This window comes from Neocloeon triangulifer, unplaced genomic scaffold (assembly GCF_031216515.1).
Source record: "Neocloeon triangulifer isolate White Clay Creek 2 clone unplaced genomic scaffold, ASM3121651v1 ptg000017l, whole genome shotgun sequence".
Taxonomy (NCBI): Eukaryota; Metazoa; Arthropoda; class Insecta; order Ephemeroptera; family Baetidae; genus Neocloeon; species Neocloeon triangulifer.
The window spans coordinates 6,861,901-6,888,180 of NW_026775559.1; the positions used below are offsets into that span (position 1 = coordinate 6,861,901).

Below are 26,280 nucleotides of genomic sequence, written 5' to 3' on the forward strand. Positions count from 1 at the left end.
TCTCGGAATGGAAATAAATGCAGTTTGCTCTTGTCGCAGTGTCGGATTTCAAGCGTTGAACTCACCCCCGGGGACTGCCATGAGGACGATGGAGTGACTCTCTCTGGGTCGTTCCTTTTCCTTTTGCCAGCTGCCAAAATGCATCCTCGTCGCCGAAACAATGAGAATAAGGAGATGCGCCAGGGGTGGCTTTGCTTCAAAAACCTGCAACCCCTTTGCAAAAGCTATGGGTGCTTTTTGTCAAGAGAGTTATAGAGCAAAACAGATCGCACGGCACAAAGAGAAGGGGCCGTCGCCGCGCTGTTTTAAAATAACAATGCACGAGTTTGAGAACTTCCCTGGACGTCAAGGAAAGAAAGCGGATAATAGAAATTAGTTTTTTTCCATCTCGAGCCGCCAGATCAGAGCAAGGGTGCGTCTCGTCATTACACACGATTATTTTCTCACTACATAAACTTTGAGAGCGACAACAAAATCATCTCATTTATTATTATCATTATCGCGCCCAGACAGATGCTGCTTCAGATAAATAATGAAGTGTCGTCGCGTCCGAGCTGCATACTCTTGTCAACCCCTTTTAAATTTTCATATTGTTATGATTTTTTTTCCTCGAGTGTTTTATGTCGCGACGATCGAGCACCCTTTGGACGTCTGGCGTGTTTCTCTGTCGCGTAATTTGGGGCTAATCGCTGCAAATGATTGGGGTGCTCTGGGCGGGGTTGAGAGACGCCCCTAATCGGTTTTGAAAATGTTGTGACATTTGAGACGTCGGCGGCAGGAAGTGCCCCGCCGAGATCAAAAAGCGACCGTGCCACACACAGGAAGCGCGTGGTCTTGAATACGCAAATCACGGAATGCCTAGTTAAGTTTTATTTGCTTTTATAATTCCTCCGCGAGACGAGTGGGCATTCGCTGCGAGGGGTCAACGGTTTATCATCATTTGCAACGATTCTCAAGCAGAGCGGGGGCGTATTTAATTTATTTTCCTGCCATTGTGTCCGTTTTGCTCTTGACCATGAAAAAAAAGAACAAATAATATCATTTTTAGCTTCTCTATTTTTTTATTCAAATAAAAAAAACAAGGGTCTCTGAGTCTAAACACAAAAGAAAGAAAAACTCGCGTCTTCTCTTTATATAAAAAAGTGCCTTTGTTTTATTTTTATTTATTCGCCTATTGTTGAAGTGCAAAACGCGCGCGGTAGGAAATTGTGCACTGTCAGCAGCAGCATTTGCATTTTAGAAAGTGAATCTTTTCCTGCAGGCTGCGTTCAAAAACGCGAGTCAATTACTCGTCACGTTAAGCCTCAATCACGAAAAGAAATAAGTGAAAGGATTTAAGAGATGTACGCCAGCTCCTCTCTCTCACTGTATTATAACATTTGAATTTTTTATGTATTGGCCTGCCGCTTTTATTAGCGCGACGAAAGCTTTAAACATATTTTACGACTGCTTTAATATCTTTCCCAAAACCGTAAAAGCGACCGGAGAGCGCGTGCAGCTGATTTAAATTTTATACACTAGCCACTAATTGAGCTAGTCCGAGAGGGGAATATGATTTAATTATTTTTTCAGCCAGTAATTTTTACTTCTCACAGTTCGTTTTGCAAGTTAAAAAATGTAATTAACATTTTTAACATTTTTTTTTATTGAATTCATTTTAAAGTTTGAAGAGGGTCCCTTCTCTGATGAGAAGAAAGAGTAGAATGGGATCTAATAAATTTGTCCAAACAAGATTTTGCATTTCAATTGGGCCGTGCACACAATGACAAACGCCGTGTGTATGCTGAACTAATGGTGGCGAAATTGGTGCAATCCTTTTTCAAGTTGCAAAGGGATCTTCCTTTTCATAAACGGAATCAATTTGCACTCGCTTGACAGAACCCTTTTGTGACGGCCGACGGAGATTTATTTGCCATTTTTCATCGCGCACGACCAACAACCCTCTCGCCCCCGGCACTTTTGAGCAATCAAAAGAATAAAATTCATTTTTCAATTCTGAATCGAAAACGTGCCACTGAATGATGGATTTTTTTTTCAAACAAACCATTTAGCATCGAGAGCATTGTTGTAGGTCACGGCTGCGCTGAAACGAGGTTAGAATTTACTGCTTTATAAATATGTCAGATTTTAAAACGAAACGAATTTTTCATCCCGCAGAAATCGTAAAGTGAGAGATTTTGTCCCCCTCCTCAGATATCGGTCGTTTTCCCTCAAAAAAGTTGCTGCACAAATCACTGATGCATAAATGCGGGTCTTTTATGTTTCACCGCGACCGAATGACATCTTTACATTTTATGCAACGCAAACCGCAACGCATCTCTCTCTTCCTATGCGCGACGCACAAAAGAAACTAAATGTAATCCGTTTTGCTGCAGAACAAATATTTGAACAAAAAGCAGAGCTCGTCCGCCGGCCAAGCCATGCTAATCGCATCACATTTGTTTGACCCTGATAATCATAAGTGAAGTACTCTTAATATTTTGGTTGCCCGTTTCGAACAATGACAAGCGTGCGCCCGTTCGCATATTTTTAGTCCAAATTAATCTAATAGAGACCCCTGGCTGGCTGCAGCCCGCGATGTTTTTAATCTGATTATGCGATTACGCTATTATTTCAGCAGGCGGGCGCCCTCTCCTCGGTATATTACTGAATGCATCCCATTCAAAACTTGCTTATTTAATCAGCTTATTTATTACTCCAACTGCATCTCTCGTCCTGCAGCCACCGAACATCATCAACTATATCTCTTTTGGCGTCGCCCTCTTTTTATAACTCCTTTTATCTCTGAATGGCCACTCGTGCATTTGATTTCCATTATTTTGCGATCGTATTACAAAATCAGACGCGAGTTTGCAAACTCAATGTTGCAAATTTGCAATTTAATACTTCGAGAGCTTATCTCTTGAAAACGAGTTTTGGCACACATGCAAATGATGCGAAACATAACATAGGAGTCAAAAAGCGCGTATCGGAGCTAACAGTTTTCGAAGTTTTTTTTTGCTCTTAGCAACAAAATTATTTATTATATATTGCATTTTTGTTATTATTTTTCCAATATTAGTTGCCATTTCAATCTCTTCTTTTTGCTCAAAAAAATTTAATATACTTTTTTAACTTTAAGAATCTATTTCAATGATTAAATTAAATTTTCGAATATTTCCTATTTTAATACAATTAAACTTAAAGCAGGTTAAACCCAACTTGAAGATTATTATTACAATTCTAAATATCAAGGAAATTATTCAGTTTTTTTTCTGTGACATTGAAAAAAACCAGTGAAATAGAATTAAATGTATTTTTTTGTAGAACCATGATATAAATAATAATAATAATAATAAAAAGCAACACGTTTTAAATTAATTTACAATAGTAATTATTTATGCATTATTTAGTATTAGTTCAGAAATAAATTCAAATATTTTTTAAACTTTTTCATTACCTCAATCAGTTATTTTGATCCACTTTAATATATTAGCATGGTGATCAAAGCACACAATAGTCATTTATTTATTTTTTAATATAAATTTTTAACTAGATTTTCAAAAATTTAATTTTCCTTACTAAAAAATTAAATTTTGTTTTCAAACCTTTTTGAGGAAGTGGATAAAAAAATTAATTTGTTATAAAAAAAAATCAAAAATGAGTGTTTTTCTTTTAAATAAAACGTAATTTAAAATTGTAAGCCGGATTTGTAAAAATAATCTATGATATTTGAGCCAAGCGAGTTTAGCGCTAGCAAATCTCGCCCTCTAGTGGACACAGCAAGCGCTTCAAACCACGCCCCCTACTCATGTGTGTTCAGAACGTAAACAAAACTCGGAGTGCATCCTCAGGTCACAACAAAATACAACAACAACAACAACAACAACAACAACAACATCCTCAGGTGTCTGCGACCTTTACCTTAGAATCGATCCTTTCGCAGAACAGAGCAGCAAAATGCTGCTGAAGAACGTGGACAGAAACGCTACCTACCCTTGGCACGACAGGGTCTGCGAAACCAGAGTCCGCGGCGACTACCTGTATTACCACTACGCCTGCGACGGCTTCGATGACAAGGTGACACCTTCGTTCAGTTACTCTTGTTGAGTAATTTTTTACTTCATAATAATGCAATTATTATGTTTATAATGTTCACACACGACAACTACTGAGCATGAATGATTTTTTTAAATATAAAAGAATAAAATTAGCAAGTTTTTAATTTAACCTACATAATTATAATTTAAAATAATATTTTGTTACATATTGAACTTAAAGGTTTATTCTTTTTATATATTATTTAAAATACGTATTATTTCAGTTATAGTTTTTTAATAAATTTTCCTGAAATTTTATCAAAATCATAATATTAAGTGCTACTCATTAAAAATTCTGTGTGTATAGTTAATTCCTTTATAATTATAAATTTATATCTGTTTCACATAACTTTTAACAACTCTCACATAGTAATGATTCATTGCTTTAACGGACCTCCAGGAATAATTATTATAGAACAAAAATGCTTAAAATTTTAGTGAAATTATCAATCAGGAAATTTTAAACATAAACAAATGAATTTGCAGATAAATCTTTCAATTTTTGAAAAATTTCAAACCACCTACACTTTAAACAAACTATAATTTAATTTCACCTTATGAGTTAAAAATGTGTGTTAAAGGGCTGGGGTTGCGGTTACCGAACGCTGCAGACGATGTGCTCGTGGGTCAAATTGAATCACAAGCCGGGCGGTGCCGAAGTGCCCTCCATTCCGCAAATCCAAGATATTCTGGTGCAAATCGAAGACAAACCGGAATCTTTTCGCAACTCGCGCCAGTGGATCGGAAGCGTCGAGGTTTTTTACTTAATTAAAAATTATTGCTTTTGTTGAAATTTTACTTTTTAGGCGAGCTATGTGCTGAGCAACTTGTACGACTGGGACTGCCGAATTTTGCATGTTGCGTCTGGAGCTGACTTGGGCAACTCGGTGTCCACCCTGAGGAATCACTGGGCTGAAGGTGGAGGGCCTGTCATGGTTGGGGGAGACGTGGACTGCTCCTCAAAGTGCGTCGTTGGCGAAAGGGCTGGCCATTTGTTGGTTCTGGTAAGTACTTTTATTTCTTATTATTTCATAATTTTTATTTAACTTAAAAATGCACGTTCTTTTGCAATCGAGGAAGTTTCACTCACAAAAATTTCTTATTTTACTGACATTTTAATGATGAAAGTATCAGAGAAAAAACTTTCCAATTGTTTAACTGGGTTTTTAATATTCTTCTTGAAAATTGCATTGTTTAAATGGAAAAAATATATTTTATATATCAAATTTTATTTTTAATCTGGAGTATAAATTTTACTTGTTGAAACACAATCAACTAAATTTGCGAGTTTGAATTTGATTTTTCTAATGACTTTCCTATTGAATGAGAAGTAATTTTGTTCTATAAAATGATTGAGCTTATTGTTAATACTAGATTCAAAAATTTTATCCATCACTAACAAAAGTAAGTCGATAATTTAGTTTGGAGATTTATAGATAAAGCGCGTGCACGTTTTATACCTCTTACCAGTTCATTCGCTCCTGATACCATGTCTCTGCTAACGTCAGCTTAGCCGGATTTCTCTTCTATTATTATTATTCTGTCTGACCAAATTCAGACACAAATTTAGACTGAATTCAGCAGCAAATAGATTGCGCAGAGTTTTGAACACGTTTTTTTTTACTTTTTTACTAAGAATATATAAGAATGTTTCAAAGATGAAAAATAATTTTATGTGCTGCAAAGTTTGTTTGCAGATGCAAAATTATCAAAATTTTAGTTGATGAAACAAATTGTAGATTTGTTTTTTTTAAAAGATGATAATATTATTTTTGATATAGTTAAGATATTGAGGTTGACAAATTTTAAAAGCAATCAAGGTTGATTATTGATATTAATATTATTATAATTGTTTATTTGTCCTATTCCATCACATTGTTATCATACAATTTTTGAAAAATGAGAAATTTTATTAATAATTAATCATAATCTCTTGCAAAAAATAGAAAAAGGAGCAGAAAACAATGTGGGAAAAAAATGAAAATCTGAATATTTTATACTTTATTTTCAAAATCCAACTTATCACAACTCGTCCGCGGGCTGCGTATCGTCCGGCGCCAAGTCAAAAACCAGATCGGCGTTTTGCATGAATCGGAAATAAAAGTTCACCATGCGTTCGTAGTCCTTGATGGTGACTCGCTCGTTGTCCCCGTGGTACCTGCTAACGTCGTCCGGAGTCACTAAGGTCGGAATGAATCGGTAAACCTTTTCAGTGAAGGGCAAGTAATGGGTCGTGTCCGTGTTGGCGATCATGATACCTGCGAGAGCCAAATTTTTATTATTTACGAATTCAAAATTAAAAACTATTATAAAAAAATTACAAGGGGCTACCACAACTTCGTCAAAAGTTTGGTAAATGGAAGTTGATATAAGTTGGTAGGCGAGGGCGTCGGGACCGAAGGGGGAAACGGGGTGGGGGTCCATTTGACCGGTGACAGTAATTTTGACTTTGTTGTCACCGATGGCCCATCGGTCATGTTCAATAACTTGTTCACTGGTTTGACCTGGATGAACTCGATGGTTAATTACGGCGGTTGCTATGTCCGGAATCACATTATCCTGATTGTGACAATTTGAGATATTAACAAACAATTTTCAAATTATAATTTTTGTTTACTTTTACACCGCTATTGAAAATGGTTAAACCAGTAGTGGTTTTCATAAGTGGACCCAGCAGTCGGTCATTCTGCATCATTGCAGCCATCAAAGGGCCGAAGAGCCACATGTTGGCGTACAAAATCCTTGTTCCGTAGTCGGTCTGTTTTAAAACAAATAAAAACTATAATTGAATTTTTATATAAACAATTTCCATAACGGACATCAGGGGCAACATAGTGAAATGCGTCACTTTCAGGTCCAGTTCCCAAAACACTTGGTTGTTGGTGTTCTTCCAATTTGCCCACGGCTCTGCCCAAAATTCCAATTGGGGTCTCGGCGGGTGGGAAACTGGAGTGCTGCAATGTCCCCGTTACCTCTAGTTTTAGGTACAAAAATCCTTTTTCAGACACTGCAATTCTATTAGTATTTTTTCCAGACAGATTAAATTAATTCAAAGATATTAAAATTCAATCTACTGACAGTGCAGCTGGTTTGGTGACGCCGGGTAAAATGTTGTCGGTCATACTAATCAGGCCCTCGTCAAATACAAAATCAAGCTTTTCAACACCCAATTCCCTGAGTTGAATAGCTATATTGTGTGCTCCGTTGTTGCCACCAATCTACACAAGTTAAAATTAAAATAATTGTGTAGCTAAAGTTTAATTATTTCGTTTGTTCTTTGAAATATTGAGCTTCCAAAAAATTCCACAAAAATAAAAAAAGACACAAATTTTAACATTAAGAACTTGTAATTTAATTTTAAAGTTTTTGAAATCCAAATTAATTAACTTCTGTCGTTAAATTTGAATTTTTTTCAAACCAAATAATTAAATTACTCACCTCTTCGTCATGGCCAAACGCAATGAAAAAAGTCCGCTTGGGCTGCACCCCCTGACTCAGCCAATACTCCAACGCCTCCATGATGCCCTGTCGCAACACAATTTTTTTTTTTATTATTAGATTCGCTTTCAAACCACGCTTATAAAATCACCATCACGCCTCCCTTGTCGTCTACGGCGCCGCGACCCCAAATTTCGCCGTCTTCGATTACACCACCGAAAGGGGGATGTTTCCAGTTGGCTGGTGGTGCCGGAACCACGTCCATATGCGCCGCCAACAAGTAGGGAAGCTTCCCGGGCGTTGAACCGGTCACTTTGTACAACAAGCTGTACTCGTTCACCACATATCTTTCGATGAAATCCCTGTTATGGATATTTGGGAAGCCTAAAATAGTTCAATTATTATGTTTTATAAAACATTCAGTCCTAGTTACATCAAAATTTTATTTGCTTAGGGAAAAATATAATAATAAATCATTTACACGTCAACACGTGAAATTAACTTTTTTAGTTTATGAAGGTAAAAAGCTTTTAAAATTTAAAGATTTTCTTTTATTTATTTTGTTATAATTTACATAAATTTTTATTGTTATTTATTTGTTAAATTTTACTTTTCAAGATCCACCTCTTTATTTAATATGTTAAGATGGATAAAATTCAATAAAAGAGGGATTGCATGGCAGAGCCTCACTATGAATAAAACTTCAAATTAATTTCCATTCAATCTATTGTCCCTCTTAATATTTTATAGTTTAAATAACACATCTTTGTTACATTCTGTTAAAAAAAAAACTATGTATTGATTCATAATTATAATTTGTTAACATGTTTGGTAATCACGTGTGAATATATTTTACCGGAAATGGCTTTAAAATTATTCCCAAAAAATAAAAAATAACAATTTTGGTGTATTATATTTTTTAAATAAAATGGGAATTAAAAAAAGGAATAAAATTGAAAACACCTCCGTAATTCAATGGTTTAATAATTAATTTTTAGGAAAAATATTGCTCACCGTCTAGCAAGTACTGGTGAAAAACAGGAAACTCTGACAAATTCTGGTTGTTCGCTGAGTAGGACACGGTCTCTATTCGGAGAGCTCCAGCAAACCGTTCTGCTCGCTCCAGAAGTTTGTCATCCGTGATGCCCTCGGTTTTGGCGTCATTTAAAATCCCGATGTTGCCCTGCGGTGCCGTGATCACCGCCGCCTGAATCAAAACCACGATCAGCAGGATCAAAATGACAAAAACCGGGACACCGATGATCGTGGAGAGCAAAATTATCCAAAAGCGGCGGGAGCGGGGCCTGCCGCCTAACTCAAATTTAGTTTCTTCCCCCATAATTAAAATTTTGATCTCTGCAGCCAAAAAGTAACAGGGAGACTGACAAAAGAATTAGATAATGGCCGCAAAATCACTGTCCGATAGTGAGAGATTAGGCTGATGGCGAATATTTAATCCAAAGGTTAGTTAATGCAGAATTAACGAATCAAAGCTCTGATAACGAATTATTAAAATTGGTTTCTTATCTTGTGACAAACAACGCTAAACTTTCATTCTTAAACCCAGTTAACTTATTAAATATAATAAAATAAATTTCATGTGAAATGTATTAAGAATTTTAATAATGCGTCTCACAATCAGTTATATAAGCATGGTCATTTAGGCCAAATGAAAACCTTGAGTCCAAGATACTCAACAGCTTTTAATGCATAATTTAATAGGAAAAAATGATTTTTTCCCTTTTATCACAGCTTGCTACCCAAAACAATCACTGGCCGTTTTCTAGCAGTAAATAATATTTTGTTTAATTTAAGTTATATAAAGCCTTAATTACACAGCCATTGCATAATGTTTATTTGAAATTGAAAACAAAGAACGAAAATTCAAAATAGCGACTCGATTTGATTTAAAAAAAAGTGTGAGGTTTTGGCCATTTGCACTTCTGGTCTCTGCGACGTGAAGCATCCTTCAATATAGAGACTGGATACCTCTTACCGTTTCATGCGCTCCTGATACTGTATCTCAGCATAGCTGGATCTCGCGAGTAACTCTGGTGAACAAACGCCGATTTAGCTTTCTGCTGAACAAACCCTGATTTTTCAAGTTTTCTCTTTGCAACGCGTGTTTTTACAAGGGATTCTTCCAGCACTTCAAATTTATCATGGAAAAAATTTTATCCACCGCAAAGTTCAGATTTACGTACAAAATAAAAGAAAAAAATCCAAGATTGCTTTTTGCAACTTTTCGTAAGCTAAAGTGTGGTAAATTATTGTTTGCTTCTTGATTTGAGAGAATTGAGAGACTACATGCATACTTATTGCAGCTCACTCAATTTTGTAACAGAGGCACACAGAGAAAAACAAAATTATCTCGAAGTTTTATTTAACTGAGAATAGGAAACTCGTCTCTGCTAATTCAATAAGTTTTAATTTGGTGTTCCTGAGTTATTATAATTTATATTTTTTCAAAGCTGATGTTCTAATTAATTTTTTAAATATGATATATTTTCCATTAAATTGTAATGTGAACATTTCTTCATTCAAAATATAATTGTTTGGCTGTTACTGGATCTAACTTTTTATCTAACATTTTAATTGGGACATTGGCAGGATCCTCACTTCAGTGGGAAGGCCACAAGCGGTGAAAAACTGCACGCGGACGGTTGGGTGCGCTGGTACGAGTTGAAAGACTTCCTGGACGCGTCCTTTTACAACCTGTGTCTGCCAATACCGGCCAAAGACTGAACTTTTACCGTTAAAAAAAAGTGCTTCAATCTGTGATGCGGGAAATAAATTGTGCGTTAAATTGTTTCACACAATTTTTTACACAATTAAGTACTTGTAAAATATACAAAAATTTTATCAAAATATTCATTTTTAATCAAACATTTTTAATAACAAAAAATCTTTGGTTTACCAATTAATCGTTTTATATTTTAAAAAAAAATACAATAAAAATATATAAATATATCTAACTTATATAAAATGGTAAAATACTTCCCATTTTAATTTAAAAATTATTTTTTCCTCCATAAAAATGTAACATTCTTGAAATGCTTTGTGATTGAAATGGCGAAGGTGAGCAATGAATCAAGAGTCGTGACGTCCGGACAAACCGCATCCGTCAAACTGCAGGACGAGCTGAGATGCGCCGGTGGTGACACAACATTGGCCATTGTGTGGCGGTCAACGCAGCGCATAGACGAAGATTAATCGATTTCGCGTTCGCGATGATTTGAGTGTGCAGACTGGTACGTTATATTTTCCACGGACGGGCCCTTTTGTGGCCCTGGGTGGTCTTGACGAGGGGCGAGAGCAGAGAGACGCACCACTCCAACGTCAGACAAAACGATAGGAGCACCTCGACGGGCTGCGTCGCGCGACGGGACCCTCTCCGAAGGGGGCTTGCTTTAGGAAAAAAAATATTGTCAAACGATTGATTTGAAAAAATAAGGCTATGCAGAAATTCGATCTGAAAAAATAAAATTCAGATTCAAACAAAAACATTACCCCCAACAGATCTAATTGTAAAAAAAAATGGGAAAAAGCATTAAAAGGACTCTTTATTGACATATGTAGTCAAATCAAGTCTTAACAACAATTGTAGTTAAATTTTCCAGTAATTTATATAAAATGTTTACTATTGTTGAAAAGACTTTATTTGACTACGTCAATAATGAAGCCTTAAGTTAATTTGAATATAAAACAATATATTTTTTGCCTCTATTTTAAATGTTTTGATACTTAAAATAATTCACAAGTTTTGTACAATATTTTAATTTTCATTGATTTTTAAGTACAGAGAAATAATTGTAGAAATTTCAATTAATTAAATAGAAAGTAATTTGGTATTGGATTGAATTGAATGTTTTTCATTAATGCGAATAAAAAATCTAAAGATTTAAAAAAAAAAATGTTAAAAAAACGAAGCCAGTATTTAGAGCAGAAGGTCCCGATTAATATTTTCCTTTTGATGGAAATTGACATTGACACAAATTGACATATGTACCGTGCAGCGTGCTTGTTGCACAAAGCGATCGTCGTCGTGTTTGGTGTCCGCGGCGAGTATTCCTGATTAAACGCACAATGGGCAGCAGCCTCTCTCTCAAAACATTTGCTATTGTCCCGAGTCGATTTCTCCCTCGCTCTCGCGTCTCAGCTGCTGCGAATCAAAGAAAAGCACATATCGTAAATTGCCGACGCTCAGCAGGCCAAAATATTTATTAGGAATTTTATGTCTTCAACCGGCATTGAAGCAACACTCCCTTGTAATATCGGGATAAGTATAAATTACGCCGGATTATTGTATTTGCGCCGGCCGGAAATCGGCATCGTTTTGTGCAGGAACTGTCAAAGTCGTCATTTTAGGAAATAATTTTTCCGTGGCGGTTTCTTGTCTTGACTTTGTATTATTTCCATCATTTCATATAATGTTTCCCACCAGGAACGAGAAGTATGAAATAAAACCGACGTGACAACACGCAATTAGAAGAGAATAAAAGGGTCTGAAATCGAAGGGGTTGATTTTTTTTTGCCAAAAAGGGAAGCAAACTTTGTCCACTTTTGCCGAGGAAATCCAAGTTTCTGAATTTAGAGGGAAGTGGATTTCGTCACGGTGCCGAATGTTAAGAGTGATTCTGTTTGCTTGAGCACTTTTCAATACGCACTCAAAATAATGGCGATAAAGATGTCAATGGAGCTGAGCCCTCGCGCGCGCTCTCTCGAAAAGCGAGTCATGCCGAGTTAATCACTTAAACTCACATAAATTGGCCCTCGGCATACATGCACAAAAAAATCTCGTTTTCTGTCACAATCTCGCCTCAAATGGGTTGAAAAATTAAATTTACAACGTACGCCGGCGTCGACCCCTCGCTGCCCTCTCCTCGCCTGGACACGCTTTTTTAAAATCCGAGTGGAAATTCAGAACTCTCTTCCTATTGTCATTGAAATCAGACTCGTAAAAATCATCGACTGACCGCAGATCTTTCATGAAATATCCATTCTTTATTGAGTGGTCAGCGATTTTTACACGATTTTTATCGAGCGGAAAAATAATTGGCTCAGATTTCTTTTGTCCGATTTGGTCAGAAAATTGGCCGTTTTAATTTCAATTTAGAAGACTAACGTATTTTTCTTTTTTCCTCTTATAGATTTTCACTCCAGTGATCGATGAGAGTATATTATGAATATATAGGATGCTTGAATTTTAATTTATTTATCCTTTTGAATATTTAATTTATTTCACCTCGGGTGATTTATGCCGTGGCCCACCGATTACCGAATTTCGTCCTCAGCTGCTGATCACAATGCACGCGTGTTTAAAATGATAAATAGCAAAGCTTTTTTTTTTTATCAATTTTTAATCCTCACTGGCGTCATCCCCTCTTCTATGGATATTTTATTTCAAACGCTCACGTGACCACAGCCATAAATATCACTTTTTTCACTGTCTATTTTTTTTTTGCCGCGACGAAATAAAATAATATACGCAGGGAAATATTTTGAATAATTTTAACACGCTTGAGTGGTGCCGTAAATTTTTCTGTTTTGACACTCGTCGTGCAAAAAGCTTCTGGTCAAACGGAAAAGGGTTGCGCGGCTTGCGCGTGTGCAGTCAAGGAAATTTTCCACTTTGATTGCAGACAAAGAAAGAATATGAATATTGAATATAAATATTTTTTAGTCACATCTTCCAAAGCACCGAATGTGTCTCTTATAATAAATTATTTTTGAATTATATGTCGTAGCGATATAAATTTCAAATTTCCGACTTCTGTTGGTTTTAAAGTCAAACGCCGCACGTTAGCTCATTGTCGCGTGTAATCAGCACGCACTCATGCAAATATGCGCCCGTGGACCCCACGAGTGTCTCGTTACCCCTGCTAGGCTATTATATGAATTTTATTCATTATTGGCAGTGAATATAAAAATCAGCACGAAATCAATGCATAAAGACCAGCTGAATCGCTAAAAGAAAAGTAAGCAATTGGTTTTCTGGTATTTTTTAATTTTGTTCGAGCCATTTTGTTTTTTAAAGACTTCTCATTGACCTAAAAAAATCGTCTTTACAACAACGATGTTTCAAGTTTAAAATTTACAATTGTTTTCAACTAATTGCCAAATAATGGCTCCTATTGTTGTTCAGACTTGATTTGACTATGCAAAATAAGGGATCCTTGATAGCTTTCATTATTACGATGCAAAATCAGTAAATTATCAAAAATAATGATGAAAATTATTATTTGTTTATTTTTTATTACAATTTTAATTTTATTGAATCCAAACAAATTTCTCTTTAAATTTAGGGCAACTTCAAGTTTTTATATCTGCTGTGTTTTCCGTGCAACATTTTTTGTAAAAAACCTAATAATTTCTTTTCGCGCTTATCACAGCGCGGATGTGGTTTCCTCATTTTCACAATTGTGAATGAATTTAACTCCATTTCCAGGTTCGCTTGCTTTCTTTGACTAGAGCACCACTCACAGGCACCTCAGAGCGGCAGCAGCGTCGCACCCCGGCTCGTTCTCCGCTCCCCTCGCCACCCTCGGGCCGGCAGCGGTGTTTATTTTGCGTGGGCGGGCGCAGCCGCACTGCCGACGGCGCCGCGTTCATTGATTGATTCGGGTTCATTGAGAAGCACAGTTCTGGCCCAGGCAGAGGCGCTCGCCCCTACTCGCCGCTGCGTCCCAGAGTCTCACCAGCCGCCCCCTCGATGGAAGCGCCCTAGAGATGGCCACCCAGAAGCCCGTCGAGTGGGTGTCGTCGCTCATCATCCGCTTCGAAGAGCAGGTAAGTCCTGAAAAGTGCAAAAAAAGTGCAGGAAATTCACACAAAAAATCTGCATTCCGCAGCTACCATGCCGGACGGGGCCTCTGACCACACACTCCAAGGTCAACATGGACCAGAACAAGCGGTGCCTCATCGAGATCAGCAGGCACCGCTTCTCTTTGGTCATCTCAGGGCTCACTAAAATCCTCCAAAGGGTCAACGAATTGGTAAAATTAATTAATTAATCATGCTTTGGAAGCTGAAGGTTTTATTTGAACAGTGTTTGATAAGCGGTCCTCGACCTCACGGTCCAGACTACGAAAGAAACCTGAACGAGAGTCTGCTGATTGTCCTAGACACCCTGGAGCAGTGCCTCAGCGGCCAGCCCAAGGACACGGCTCGGTTCGACGAAAACATGAACGTAAAACTCTTGCTTCGTGAAATCTGCCAATTCATTGGCAATGGTAAAATTAATTTTCAATTAAAAATTAATTTAATACAATAAATAAATTTTAGATCCGATTCATGAGGCTGCAAACTGTGTGAATGTCAAGAACTTGGCCTCAAAGGTGCTCTTTGCCCTCAGTCTGAACTTTTTCAATGCAGTTTTCAATCGAATCTCAGCCAGGTAAAATGTAAATTGTACCAAATGTTATTTAATTTAAATTTTTTAAATAGGCTGCAGGAATTAAGCGCGTGCAGTGATGAAAACCCGGACTACAGCGACCTCGAATTGATTCAGCACATCAATGTGGACGCTGTCCGCCTGGCCAAACTACTGAGCGGTAATTTTAAATCTCATTTTATTTATTAAAATATTAAAAAATAAATTTTAAATTTCAGAGACAAATGCAAAATTTCGTCTGCTAAAAAAATCTGCACACTTGGTGCTGATCAACTCCCTGGAGAAGGCCATCTGGAACTGGATGGACACCTATCCACAGGAGTTTGCTGAGTTGCAGAAAAGCCCCAATGAGGAATTATCCAAAAACTGTGAAATCCTCTTTGACATCCTGGACGGACTGGCAGATAACAAGAAAGGACGAGCAGCCGTGTGGCCGCTTCAAATCGTCCTTCTTCTACTGTCACCGGTAAGTTTATTTAAAATTGTCTTTAATCTTTTTTATAGTGAAATTTTTAATAATTTTAGAAAGTGTTGGAGGAGATTATGAACGCAGACAGCGGCGCTCCATGTTCTCCGAGGCACTCGAAGAAAAAACAATTCATCGACGCTGTCAAGAGGGCTGTAGGTTCACATGGCGCTTCCAAACAGCAGACAGAAGCTGCAGCAGTGACCTGCGTGAAACTCTGCAAGGCCTCAACTTACATCAACAACATTTTTGACTCCAACCACACTGCATTTGTCCTTGTCCAGAGCATTATTAATGACCTAAAGGTGAATTATTTTAAATAATAATTTAATTTTATATTTTAATCATTATTTTCAGACATTGCTCTTCAGTCCTCCAAAGCAGTTCTCCCGCGGCCAGACTTTTATGGCTCATGACATTGACTTGATGATCGACTGCTTTGTCTCCTGCTTCCGCATCAAGCCTCACAATAATGAGGCCCTGAAGGTCTGCCTCAACCCTAATTCGCCCCCAACCTACCACCTCGTCCTGGTCAGCTCACTTTTCAGGTATTAATTATTTGAATTTTAAGATCCAATAATTGATTTATAAAAATTAAATATTTGTAGGATCATTACCCAGCCAAGGCTTCCGTGGTGGCCACAAATTGATTTGGTTTACAACAAATCCTCCGAGCTGCGCAGTATGTTCACAGACACCCTGAACAAGGTCACTCAGGGCTGCATTTCCAGCACACCATTGAGGATGATTCAGGTCAAAAATTTAATATTTGTTTCACAAGCTAAATTAAAAAAAAAATATGTATGGAAATGTGTAGTCTTTGGCCCTGAAAGGACCTGGCGCCTCAAAATTCCGAGAAAAGGGTGAAGAGGTTCCCAGTTACAAGAACCTGCTGCTCTGGATGGTTCGGCTTATTCATGCTGACCCAATGCTCATGCTGAATGTAAATTTAAATCACATCATTTATAATTTATAAATTGCTGTAATATGGCCTATTATTTAGAATCAAGGAAAAGCCGGCCACGAAATCCAGAGTTCAACACTTGAGCTGATCAATGGCCTTGTGTCTTTGGTGCATCAACCGACTATGCCGGACGTGGCTCAAGAGGCCATGGAGGCTCTGCTGGTTCTCCACCACCCTGATAAAATCGAAATGTGGAATCCAGAGGCGCCGATCAACACATTCTGGGACGTCAGCTCTCAGGTGCTATTCTCCATCTCGCAAAAGCTCATCCAACACCAGATCATGAACTACTCGGACATCCTGAAGTGGTTGCGGGAGATTTTGGTTTGTAGAAACGCCTTCCTGCTGCGGCACAAGGACTATGCCCACGTTGGAAGCCACATTGCCATCTGCAAGCAGGCCCAGATCAAACTCGAGGTACCAATAAATTTAATAATTTTTTTTTTTATATTAATTATTTTCTAAAAGGTGGTGTTCTTCATGTATTTGTGGAGCATTGATCTTGAGGCTGTGGTGGTAGCCATGTCCTGTTTTGCCCTTCTTTGTGAAGAGGCCGACGTCCGCTGTGGCACTGACGAGGGCGCCGCAGCAACCACCCTTTTGCCCAACTACACCGTCTACCAAGAACTGGCCTCCGCCTCCACCCTGCTCACCACAGGTACTCTCTACCACCCCTGCCCTGTTACCCTTTTGCCCATAGACGTCTCCACCCTGATACACAAGCTTCTTCTTGCTCTTTCTTTACTCACTAATCTGTGGTCTGGCCTGCAGCCAGCTTGGACTCTTCACGGGTTTACTGCAGGGAGCAAAGCAATGGTAGGCTTTTAGCACCTTCACTCTCGCTTCCCTCGCTCTTAACTTATTTCCCTGTCCATTTTGAGAATGCTTGTTTTAATTGCAGGTTCTTGGTTTCTGAACTTTTTTAATGTTATCTTTGCATTTGGCTTCGAGAATGTACAATTTTTATATTGCTCGCAGCTTTAATTCTTTTTCCAATTTTAATGAAAATTTTCAAATCAGGTCGTGCAGCACTGCAGAAGCAGATTATGGCTCTGCTGAGGAAAATCGAAAACTGTGTGAATGGGGTTCAGCCGGTAATTTCTTATTTATTTTATAAAGTATTTTTAGTCTATAAAATCAATTTACTAAGGCTTGGGAGGAGACCTTCCGCAATTGGGAAGCAAGTACTCGACTGCTCACTTCGTACCCAAAGACAAAATTAGACGAGAGCCAGGTAGAGGCCTTCCACAGGGCTATGGGCAAGCGCCGAGCTTCTCACCACAATTCGGAGCACGAGTTGGAGGTTAAAGCGCAAAATAATTTAATTTTAGTCCTAATTTTTTTAAAATTTGTTTTTATTGTGCAAAATTTAGGATCAAATAAATGAGTGGGCAAACATGACTGGATTTTTGTGTGCTCTTGGTGGAGTTTGTCTGCAACGAAAGGCGTCCGGTCGTCCAGCTCTCAGCGCCAGCTCTTCAACCTCCTCCGTATCCACTGAGGGTAGAAAGGTCAGCGTCTTACCTCCAGGAGGTCAAGACGTACAATACTGCCCTGTCACACAGTACGCTGAAAATGAAATTATTAGAATTCCTAAACTTACAATGAATTATTTAGATTTGTTGGCCAATTGTTGAGATTGTTAGTGTGCAGCAATGAAAAGTTTGGAGCTCAAATCCAAAAGCATGTAAAAGAACTGGTCGGTCATGACATGCACCCAGCGCTATATCCGATTCTCTTTGACCAAATCAAGTCCATCGTGGAAAAGTTCTTCGACTCTCAGGGTCAGGTCATCGAGTCTGAAGTGAACACCCAGTTCATCGAGCACACCATTTTCATCATGAAAAACGTGCTGGAGAGCAAAACTGATCAGCCTTCTGAGCATTTAGGGACTACTTCCATCGAGGGCATGATGCTGGCCATCGTCAGGTATGTGAGGCACCTGAACCTGCTTGTCCACTCCGTCCATATCAAGACAAAGTTGTGCCAGTTGGTCGAGGTCATGATGAAGCGCAGGGATGATCTGGCCTTCAGGCAAGAGATGAAGTTCCGCAATAAACTGGTCGAGTACCTCACGGACTGGGTCATGGGCACCTCACACCAAATCCAACCTCCGTCCTCGGGAGATGGCTCTACAATGACCAGGTTAGTTTTTTTTTTTTAACAAAACAGAATTTGAAAATTTGATTTTTTTAAATTTTTACGCCAACAGGCATAGGGATTTAGATCAAGCTGGCATGGAAGCTGTAGCAGCTCTACTAAGAGGCCTGCCTTTGCAGCCAGAAGAGTCAGACCGAGGGGATCTGATGGAGGCAAAAAGCCAACTATTTTTAAAGTAATTGAAAATCTTTTTAAACGTTAATTCAAAATTATTAATTTTAATTTACTTAGATATTTCACATTATTCATGAACCTGATGAATGACTGTAATGAGGCGCAAGAGCTGGAGAAAGACATGGCCCGTCAAAGAATGTCAGCTGGAAAGTTAAACACCTTGAGGAATGTGACCATTCAAGCAATGTCCAACCTTCTATCTGCAAATATTGATAGTGGATTGATGCATTCCATTGGTATTTTTAATTAATAATAAAAATTATCATTATTTAATGTAATTTTCGACTAGATCTGGGATACAACAGAGACTTGCAGACCAGAGCAGCTTTTATGGAGGTGCTGACTAAAATCTTACAGCAGGGCACCGAGTTTGACACTCTGGCAGAAACTGTCTTGGCAGACAGATTTGAACAGCTCGTCCAGCTAGTCACCATGATCAGCGACAAAGGAGAGCTGCCCATTGCAATGGCTCTGGCCAATGTGGTGACCACCTCGCAAATGGTTTATAATAATTGAGAAATTTGAATAAAAATTTATAATTTGAAATACTCCCAGGACGAGCTGGCCAAAGTCCTAGTCACTCTGTTTGACGCCAAACATCTACTCAGCCCTCTGCTGTGGAATATGTTCTACAGAGAGGTGGAAGTCTCAGACTGCATGCAGACTCTTTTCCGAGGAAACTCGCTAGGCAGCAAAATAATGGCCTTCTGCTTCAAGATTTACGGCGCCTCCTATCTGCAGTGTCTCCTCGAACCGCTGATACAGCCTTTGCTTGACGAACCTGGCACTTCTTTTGAAGTTGACCCAGCTAGGCTAGATCCCACTGAGGACATTGATAGGAACCGATACAACCTAAGAACACTAACCCAGCGCGTATTTGACGCTATCGTCTCATCGGCTGACAAGTAAGAAAAATTTGTAATAAACTAATCTCAGTTTTAAAGTTTGGTTTAGGTTCCCCTCACAACTGAGAAGCATGTGCCACTGCTTGTATCAGGTGCTGACCAAGAGATTCCCTCTCTTTCAGCAGAACAATATTGGTGCAGTTGGAACAGTGATTTTCCTGAGGTTCATCAATCCAGCAATTGGTAATAAATAGAGCAATTTTGAAAAAAAAAATTCTATACCAATTTACTTATTGAATTCAGTTTCACCTCTTGAAATGGGAATTGTGACTCGCCAACCACCAGCATCAGTCAAAAGAGGCCTAATGTTGATGTCGAAGATCTTGCAGAACATTGCAAACCATGTTGAATTCAGCAAAGAGCAACACATGGTCCCCTTTAACGACTTCCTGAGAGCCAACTTTGAAAACGGTCGTAGGTTCTTTTTCCAAATCGCATCGGACTGCGAAACAGTGGACCAAGCAAGTCACACCATGTCCTTCATAAGTGATGGAAATGTCCTAGCGTTGCATCGTTTGCTGTGGTCTCACCAGGAGCGAATCGGGGACTACCTGTCCAGCAGTCGAGACCAGAAGGCTGTTGGGCGAAGACCTTTTGACAAGATGGCAACGCTGCTGGCCTACTTGGGCCCTCCAGAGCACAAACCTGTGGACTCCCAGTAAGTTAAGCATTGGTTTTCTTCTATAGCAAGAAGAGAGTGGCATTAAAATTTGTCTTAATAATTAGAATTCCCCTCTCAAGAAGTTTGCTGTTCCCGTCGTATTCGAGATGGAGCTCCATGGACATGTCCAGTAGCAGATTTGAGGAAATTATGACCAAACACAACATTCTAGAGAAGGATGAGTTCAAATCGATCAAATCCTTAAACATATTTTACCAGGCCGGCACCTCAAAACTTGGAAATCCTGTATTTTACTATATTGCCAGGAGATACAAGTAATTTATTTTTTATTAATTTTAAAAATCTAATATAATCTTTTAATAGGATCGGTGAAACAAATGGGGATCTTTTGATTTACCATGTAATTCTGACGCTGAAGCAGTTTTGCCATGCGCCGTTTGAGTTGGTGGTGGATTTTACCCACACCTGCAGTGATAACCGCTTTAGGCACGTTTTATTTATTACCTTTTGATTGTTTAAAAATTGAAAAATCTATTTAATCATGGCTATCTACAGGACTGAGTATTTACAGAAGTGGTTTACGGTTTTGCCAGAGGTCGCTTATGAAAACCTGCACGCTGCGTACATTTACAACTGCAACTCATGGGTGCGCGAGTACACCAAATATCATGATCGAATTTTTGCACCTTTGAAGGTAATGCCGTGATATAAATTTTACTTTTATGTGACCATGCATCAGAAAATTTTACTATCCACACAGGGCAACAGAAAACTGATTTTTATTGAAGCTCCTGGCCGGCTGAATGACTTCATCGAGCCAGAGCAGCAAAAACTGCCTGGAGCGACCCTTTCCCTGGATGAGGACCTGAAGGTCTTCAACAACGCTTTGAAACTGTCCCACAAAGACACCAAAGTTGCAGTCAAGGTTGGACCAACTGCAATTCAAATCACTTGTGCCGAGAAAACTAAAGTCTTGGCTCACTCAATCCTACTGAACGACGTCTTTTACGCTTCTGAAATAGAGGAGGTTTGCTTGGTGGATGACAATCAATTTACTCTGACCATAGCAAACGAGTCTGGTCCTCTGTCTTTCATTCACAACGATTGTGACACCATCGTCCAGTCAGTTATTCACATACGGAACCGCTGGGAACTCTCACAACCTGTAAGGACAGAATAATCAAATGAATTTTCTTCAATTTTAACTTGATTTAATATCAGGAAACGGTCTCTGTGCACCAAAAGATAAGACCAAAGGACGTGCCCGGCACTCTTCTGAACATGGCCCTGCTCAATTTGGGCTCCTCAGATCCAAATCTAAGGACTGCCGCCTACAACCAACTCTGCGCCCTGACAGCAACCTTTGATCTAAAAATTGAAGGACAGCTTTTGGAAACGTCAGGTTGGTTCAGTTTAAATACTATTCTTAATGAATTTATAAAAAAAAAAAAAAAATAGGTTTGTGCATACCAAGCAACAACACCATTTTTATCAAATCGGTTAGTGAGAAACTGGCCTACAACGAACCCCACTTGACCCTGGAGTTCCTTGAGGAGTGTATTCAGGGCTTCAGAGGCTCAACCATTGAATTGAAGCATTTGTGTCTTGAATATATGACTCCTTGGCTGGCGAATTTGGTCAGGTAATATAACCCTAAATTAAATTTTTCTTTTACTCACAAAAAAAAAATACTAATAAAATACAATAACCAAATTAGGTTTTGCAAACACCCAGACGAGACTAAGAGAGCAACGGTGGCCACCATCCTGGGCAAACTAATAACTCTGACAATTGAAGAGGTCGAAATGTACCCTTCAATCCAGGCCAAAATCTGGGGCAGCATTGGCCAGGTAGACATATATTTAGGTACCCAAAATTTACTACAAATTTAAAAATAATCATTCAATAGGTGCCTGAGCTGATTGACATGGTGCTGGACAGTTTCATCAAGCGCTCCGTTACCGCAGGTTTGGGCTCCTTCAAGGCGGAGGTCATGGCAGACACAGCTGTTGCCCTTGCCTCAGCTAATGTCCAACTGGTGGCCAAGAAAGTCATCGGCCGGCTCTGCAGGGTATGTATATTATTTAAAAAAAATTAATAATGTGATTTTAATCTTTAACACACCAAAGGTACTTGACCGAACCTGCACTTCTCCGACGCCCCTGCTGGAGCAGCATGTCAACTGGGATGACATTGCCATTTTAGCGCGCTACCTGCTCATGTTGTCCTTCAACAACTGCCTGGACGTTGCCAGGCACCTCCCTTATCTGTTCCACATCGTCAGCTTCCTTGTGTGTTCCGGCTCCCTAAGCATGCGCGCCTCGTGCCACGGGCTCGTCATCAACATCATCCACTCTCTGTGTACCTGCACCACTCCCAGCTTCTCAGGTGATTTCTTCAGATTATTTAATATATTTCGCATTAACTGGGCATATTTTGCAGAGGACACCCAAAGGGTCCTGAGGCTTTCGCTGGACGAGTTTTCACTTCCCAAGTTCTACCTGCTCTTTGGAATCAGCAAAGTGAAATCTGCAGCTGTGACCGCATTTCGTTCCAGCTACAGACACACCAGTGACAAACTGTGAGCAAATTGTAACTCCAATTTATTTTTATTATAAACATTTTTATCCAGGTTTGGCAGCGAAAGGAGTTTTTCAGGGTCAAAGGCTGACAGGGAGCGCCTGTCACTGACCTCGTTGGAGGTGATCGTTGACGCTTTGCTTGAGATAATGGAGGCGTGCATGAGGGACATCCCCGAGTGTGACTGGCTGCAAACTTGGACGGCGCTTTCCAAGAACTTTGCTTACTGCTACAACCCAGCCCTGCAGCCGAGAGCGCTCATCGTGTTTGGGTGCATCAGCAAAACAGCTTCGGACATTGACGTCAAACAACTGCTCAGGATTTTGGTCAAGGCTCTTGAAAGCTTCAACGACATGGTTTTGCTTGAGTCACTAATAATGTGTCTCACTCGACTCCAGCCACTCCTCAGACAGGCGAGTCTTTGAACATTTTGGATTAATAAATAATAAGTAATTGATTTATAGGACTCTCCGATACACCGAGCTTTGTTCTGGGTGGCTGTGTCAGTTTTGCAATTAGACGAACAAGCTCTGTATGCCTCAGGATTGGCTTTGCTTGAACAGAATTTACACACTTTGGACTCACAGGGTATTTTTGAGACCAAGGTGGGATTTTTCTCTAAACCAGTTTTTATAAACTTTAATTTTGAAATATTATATAATCTGACTTTCCAGTCTCTTGAAACGATCATGATGGCAACCAGGGAGCCGCTGGAGTGGCACTTTAAGCAGCTGGACCACGCCGTTGGTCTCAGTTTCAGATGTAAGTGAAATTTTTCCATCCAAATGGAATTTTTTGGTTTTTTAAGACCGGCCAACCTAGCAATTCAATTGTTTTAAATGAATGTGATAATACGCAGCAGATATGTATTTCTCGTCTTCTTGAGCAAAATTAAGCTCTGGCTTGGCCGAGCACCTTTCTTGTTCCAGACAGCTTGGCAAAATCAAAAGAGAATAGAATGAAAAGTCTCTCTGTTGAGGCAGAATGAATTGGCCGTATGTGTAAGCCTTCGTCTCAAAAATAGAGCCCTTAAAGTTGACCATCCAAACAGTAGCTTTGCTCTTTCAGAGTCGGTCTTAAAAAACCCGACGTTTCACTTACTGAAACCCTGGCCCAATTTCAGGGCCACTAGCAAATTTATGTTATCATTCAACGCCCAAATTAGCTTACTTCCATTTCGCCCTCGTTGGGCACCTGCTGAAGGGATTCAGGCACCCGACTCCAACAACTGTGTCGCGAACTACGAGGGTGCTGACTATGCTTCTGGCAATTATCGCCAAACCGGCAAAGAGAGACAAATTTGAGGTCACTCCAGAGAGCGTAGCATATTTAGCTGGTAAAAGCTGTTACAATTAAAACTGCTCAAATTTCTACAAAAATTTTAATTTATAGCTCTGGTTTCGGTGTCTGACGAGGTTCGAAGCAGGTGCCATGTTAGGCACTCGGTCACCAGGGTAATGCAGACGGAGCAAACAGCCAATGCTGGTGGCTTGGCTGATCTGGCGCAAATTTTACCGCAGCAGGCTAGTTTTTCGAAAACAAAAATTTCCCAATGAATAAATAAATAAATCTATTTTATAGCCCCAACCTTTACAAGCAAGACGGCAGAAATCGTGGGAACTTTTAGACCAAAACGCCCTTGGTGCGGTTGTTCCAGCTCGACCACCTCCACAACAACAGGCAAGTTTCCTTAAAATTAGTTGCAAAGTTTTTAGTATATTTAATGATTGGGAAACTTAAAATTAAAATTACAGTGTTGAATAAACTTTTTAATCAAAAACCTTATTTTAGGCGCGAAGTGCTAGAGTTTCGGTTTCAAATGAGAACAATGTGCTGCTGGACCCTGAAGTGTTAGATGACTTTCCTACACAGGCTCTCGTCCTCACAGTCCTGGCGACTTTGACCAAGTACTCTACCGAGGATGCAGAAACCAGAATTCTGTACGAGTACCTTGCCGAGGCTTCGATTGTTTTCCCAAAAGTATTTGGAGTGATGTGAGTCTTTATTTTTTCTTAAAATTGAATTAAGAATTAATGACCATTTCAACAAATCAGTCACAGCCTGTTGGACGCCAACATTCAGAAGGTGCTGACGCTGTGCCACGATCAGGAGATCCTGGGCGCCGTGCAGGCAATTATCCAGAACATGATTGCATGCGAGGATGCCAGCCAGCAGCAGCTACATTATCTTCAGTCCTGTGGCTTCGGAGGCCTCTGGCGCTTTGCCGGACCATTCAAGTGTGCTAGCTGTGCTGAGCACGCGCAACTGTTTGTCAACTGTCTTGAGGCCATGGTTGAGACGTGTCTGCACGTCGAGGAGGACGGCAGCGAGATCACACAGTACCCGTCCATGCTCAGCGTGAGCTCCAACATGAACCTCTCATCCTCAATGTCCAGCCTCACACTTGGATCACCCACGGAAAAAGGTAATTTATTATCCATAGGTTCTAAAATTAATTTAAAATTCTTAATAAATAGTATCTCTAAAAAATGCAAAATTATTTTTTAAATTATAAATGACAATGAATTTTATAGAAACTATTTTTTTCTCTTTAAAAAACTGCCTATTTATCTCTGAAAGTTCTGGGACGCAAAAATTTAAAATTTAAAATCAAAGTCACATGACTCAATAGAATTTATTTTCATGTAACTTCTCAAGCCCGTCTTAAATTATTGAACATTTTTTAATTCTTTTCTCTGCTAGACTCAATCTTTTCGGCAGATTACGTTGACGGCTTTGGCGCTTGCTCGACCACTGATTCGCGGTCTCTGCTGCACCAGTCTCCGGTTCTCTGCTCCAACGCTTCCTCCAGCCCAATGCCCCTTGTGGCTAAACAGCGCAGCCTCAAGAGCCACAAACCAATGGGCCCGCACTCTCCACCCAACAAGTAGAAACTTCTCTTTTAATTCCCCCCTGGTTCCTGTTCGATCCTTAAGTCATTTATACAAATAATTTATTTGCATTTATTTATTGATGAAGAGATCTGTGATTTATTTATTGGTCACGCACAAACGTGGGTCGCAAAGGCTCAGGGACTCCCGTTTGATGCTGCCGAGCTTTTACCCTTGAACTGTTTCCCTCAACTTGATGGATATAATATATTCCATGTATATTCTATGTGGACGCCCATGACAATTTTGAAACCGCGAAAAATGTTACTTATTTTATAATTCTCTTTCTCTAATCTTCGCACAAAACTGTCACGGGCATCGAGATTCTATTAAATTGGATGTTATAATATTGAAAAATTGGACTCGACTCACAACCAAACGCCGATGATAATCTGCTAGGTTGGGATTCAGACTCCCGTTTTTCACGCGCACCCAAGCAAGAAAAAAACAAACATCACACCAATCAGGAACATTGGTTGTATTTTTGATCGACTTTTCTCATTGTCATACTGCAATTAGAGAATAAAAATAACACATTGAGCTCAATCATGATTGTTTTCTTCCAATCTTTGTATTCAATTATTTTTTAGATGTCACTTGGTTTTTTT

General features: G+C 39.2%; 3 protein-coding genes across 3 annotated transcripts; 2 read left to right on the plus strand and 1 right to left on the minus strand.

Moving 5' to 3' along the window:
* Positions 1-3,939: 3,939 nt before the first annotated feature.
* On the plus strand, positions 3,940-5,649 carry LOC132203351 (ufm1-specific protease 1). The gene is made up of 4 exons (XM_059631067.1): positions 3,940-4,059; positions 4,661-4,834; positions 4,886-5,083; positions 5,638-5,649. The coding sequence occupies exons 1-4, from the start codon at positions 3,940-3,942 to the stop codon at positions 5,647-5,649; spliced, it is 504 nt and encodes a 167-aa protein (XP_059487050.1).
* On the plus strand, positions 4,951-26,211 carry LOC132202991 (neurofibromin). The gene is given in 42 exon segments (XM_059630385.1): positions 4,951-5,083; positions 13,966-14,306; positions 14,369-14,512; positions 14,566-14,749; positions 14,802-14,913; positions 14,964-15,070; positions 15,129-15,430; positions 15,433-15,681; positions 15,734-16,129; positions 16,194-16,319; positions 16,380-16,757; positions 16,809-16,998; positions 17,112-17,156; positions 17,361-17,434; positions 17,491-17,643; positions 17,714-17,904; positions 17,958-18,485; positions 18,553-18,675; positions 18,732-18,910; positions 18,964-19,175; positions 19,230-19,579; positions 19,629-19,762; positions 19,823-20,237; positions 20,306-20,515; positions 20,565-20,687; positions 20,757-20,895; positions 20,962-21,366; positions 21,423-21,603; positions 21,660-21,843; positions 21,919-22,051; positions 22,111-22,272; positions 22,331-22,589; positions 22,644-22,782; positions 22,834-23,194; positions 23,246-23,386; positions 23,456-23,543; positions 23,947-24,117; positions 24,174-24,304; positions 24,363-24,461; positions 24,573-24,775; positions 24,836-25,206; positions 25,485-26,211. Coding segments are annotated over 41 exon segments (8,340 nt in total). The 5' UTR covers positions 4,951-5,083; positions 13,966-14,246; the 3' UTR covers positions 25,673-26,211.
* On the minus strand, positions 5,928-8,888 carry LOC132202990 (N-fatty-acyl-amino acid synthase/hydrolase PM20D1-like). Its single transcript, XM_059630384.1, has 8 exons — positions 8,532-8,888; positions 7,669-7,901; positions 7,518-7,604; positions 7,158-7,297; positions 6,899-7,094; positions 6,697-6,837; positions 6,401-6,638; positions 5,928-6,337 (listed from the first exon to the last, which is right to left on the minus strand). The coding sequence occupies exons 1-8, from the start codon at positions 8,854-8,856 to the stop codon at positions 6,102-6,104; spliced, it is 1,596 nt and encodes a 531-aa protein (XP_059486367.1). The 5' UTR covers positions 8,857-8,888; the 3' UTR covers positions 5,928-6,101.
* Positions 26,212-26,280: the final 69 nt, after the last annotated feature.

Excerpts from the sequence above, each read along its gene's own strand:
- LOC132202990 (XM_059630384.1), bottom strand. The coding sequence starts at position 8,856 with ATGGGGGAAGAAACTAAATTTGAGTTAGGCGGCAGGCCCCGCTCCCGC. Across the intron at positions 7,902-8,531 it reads TCACCAGTACTTGCTAGACG|GCTTCCCAAATATCCATAAC; the intron begins GTGAGCAATATT and ends GAACTATTTTAG. Across the intron at positions 7,095-7,157 it reads GTCACCAAACCAGCTGCACT|AATTGCAGTGTCTGAAAAAG; the intron begins GTCAGTAGATTG and ends AAATACTAATAG.
- LOC132203351 (XM_059631067.1), top strand. The coding sequence starts at position 3,940 with ATGCTGCTGAAGAACGTGGACAGAAACGCTACCTACCCTTGGCACGAC. Across the intron at positions 4,060-4,660 it reads GCGACGGCTTCGATGACAAG|GGCTGGGGTTGCGGTTACCG; the intron begins GTGACACCTTCG and ends TGTGTGTTAAAG. Across the intron at positions 4,835-4,885 it reads AGTGGATCGGAAGCGTCGAG|GCGAGCTATGTGCTGAGCAA; the intron begins GTTTTTTACTTA and ends TTTACTTTTTAG.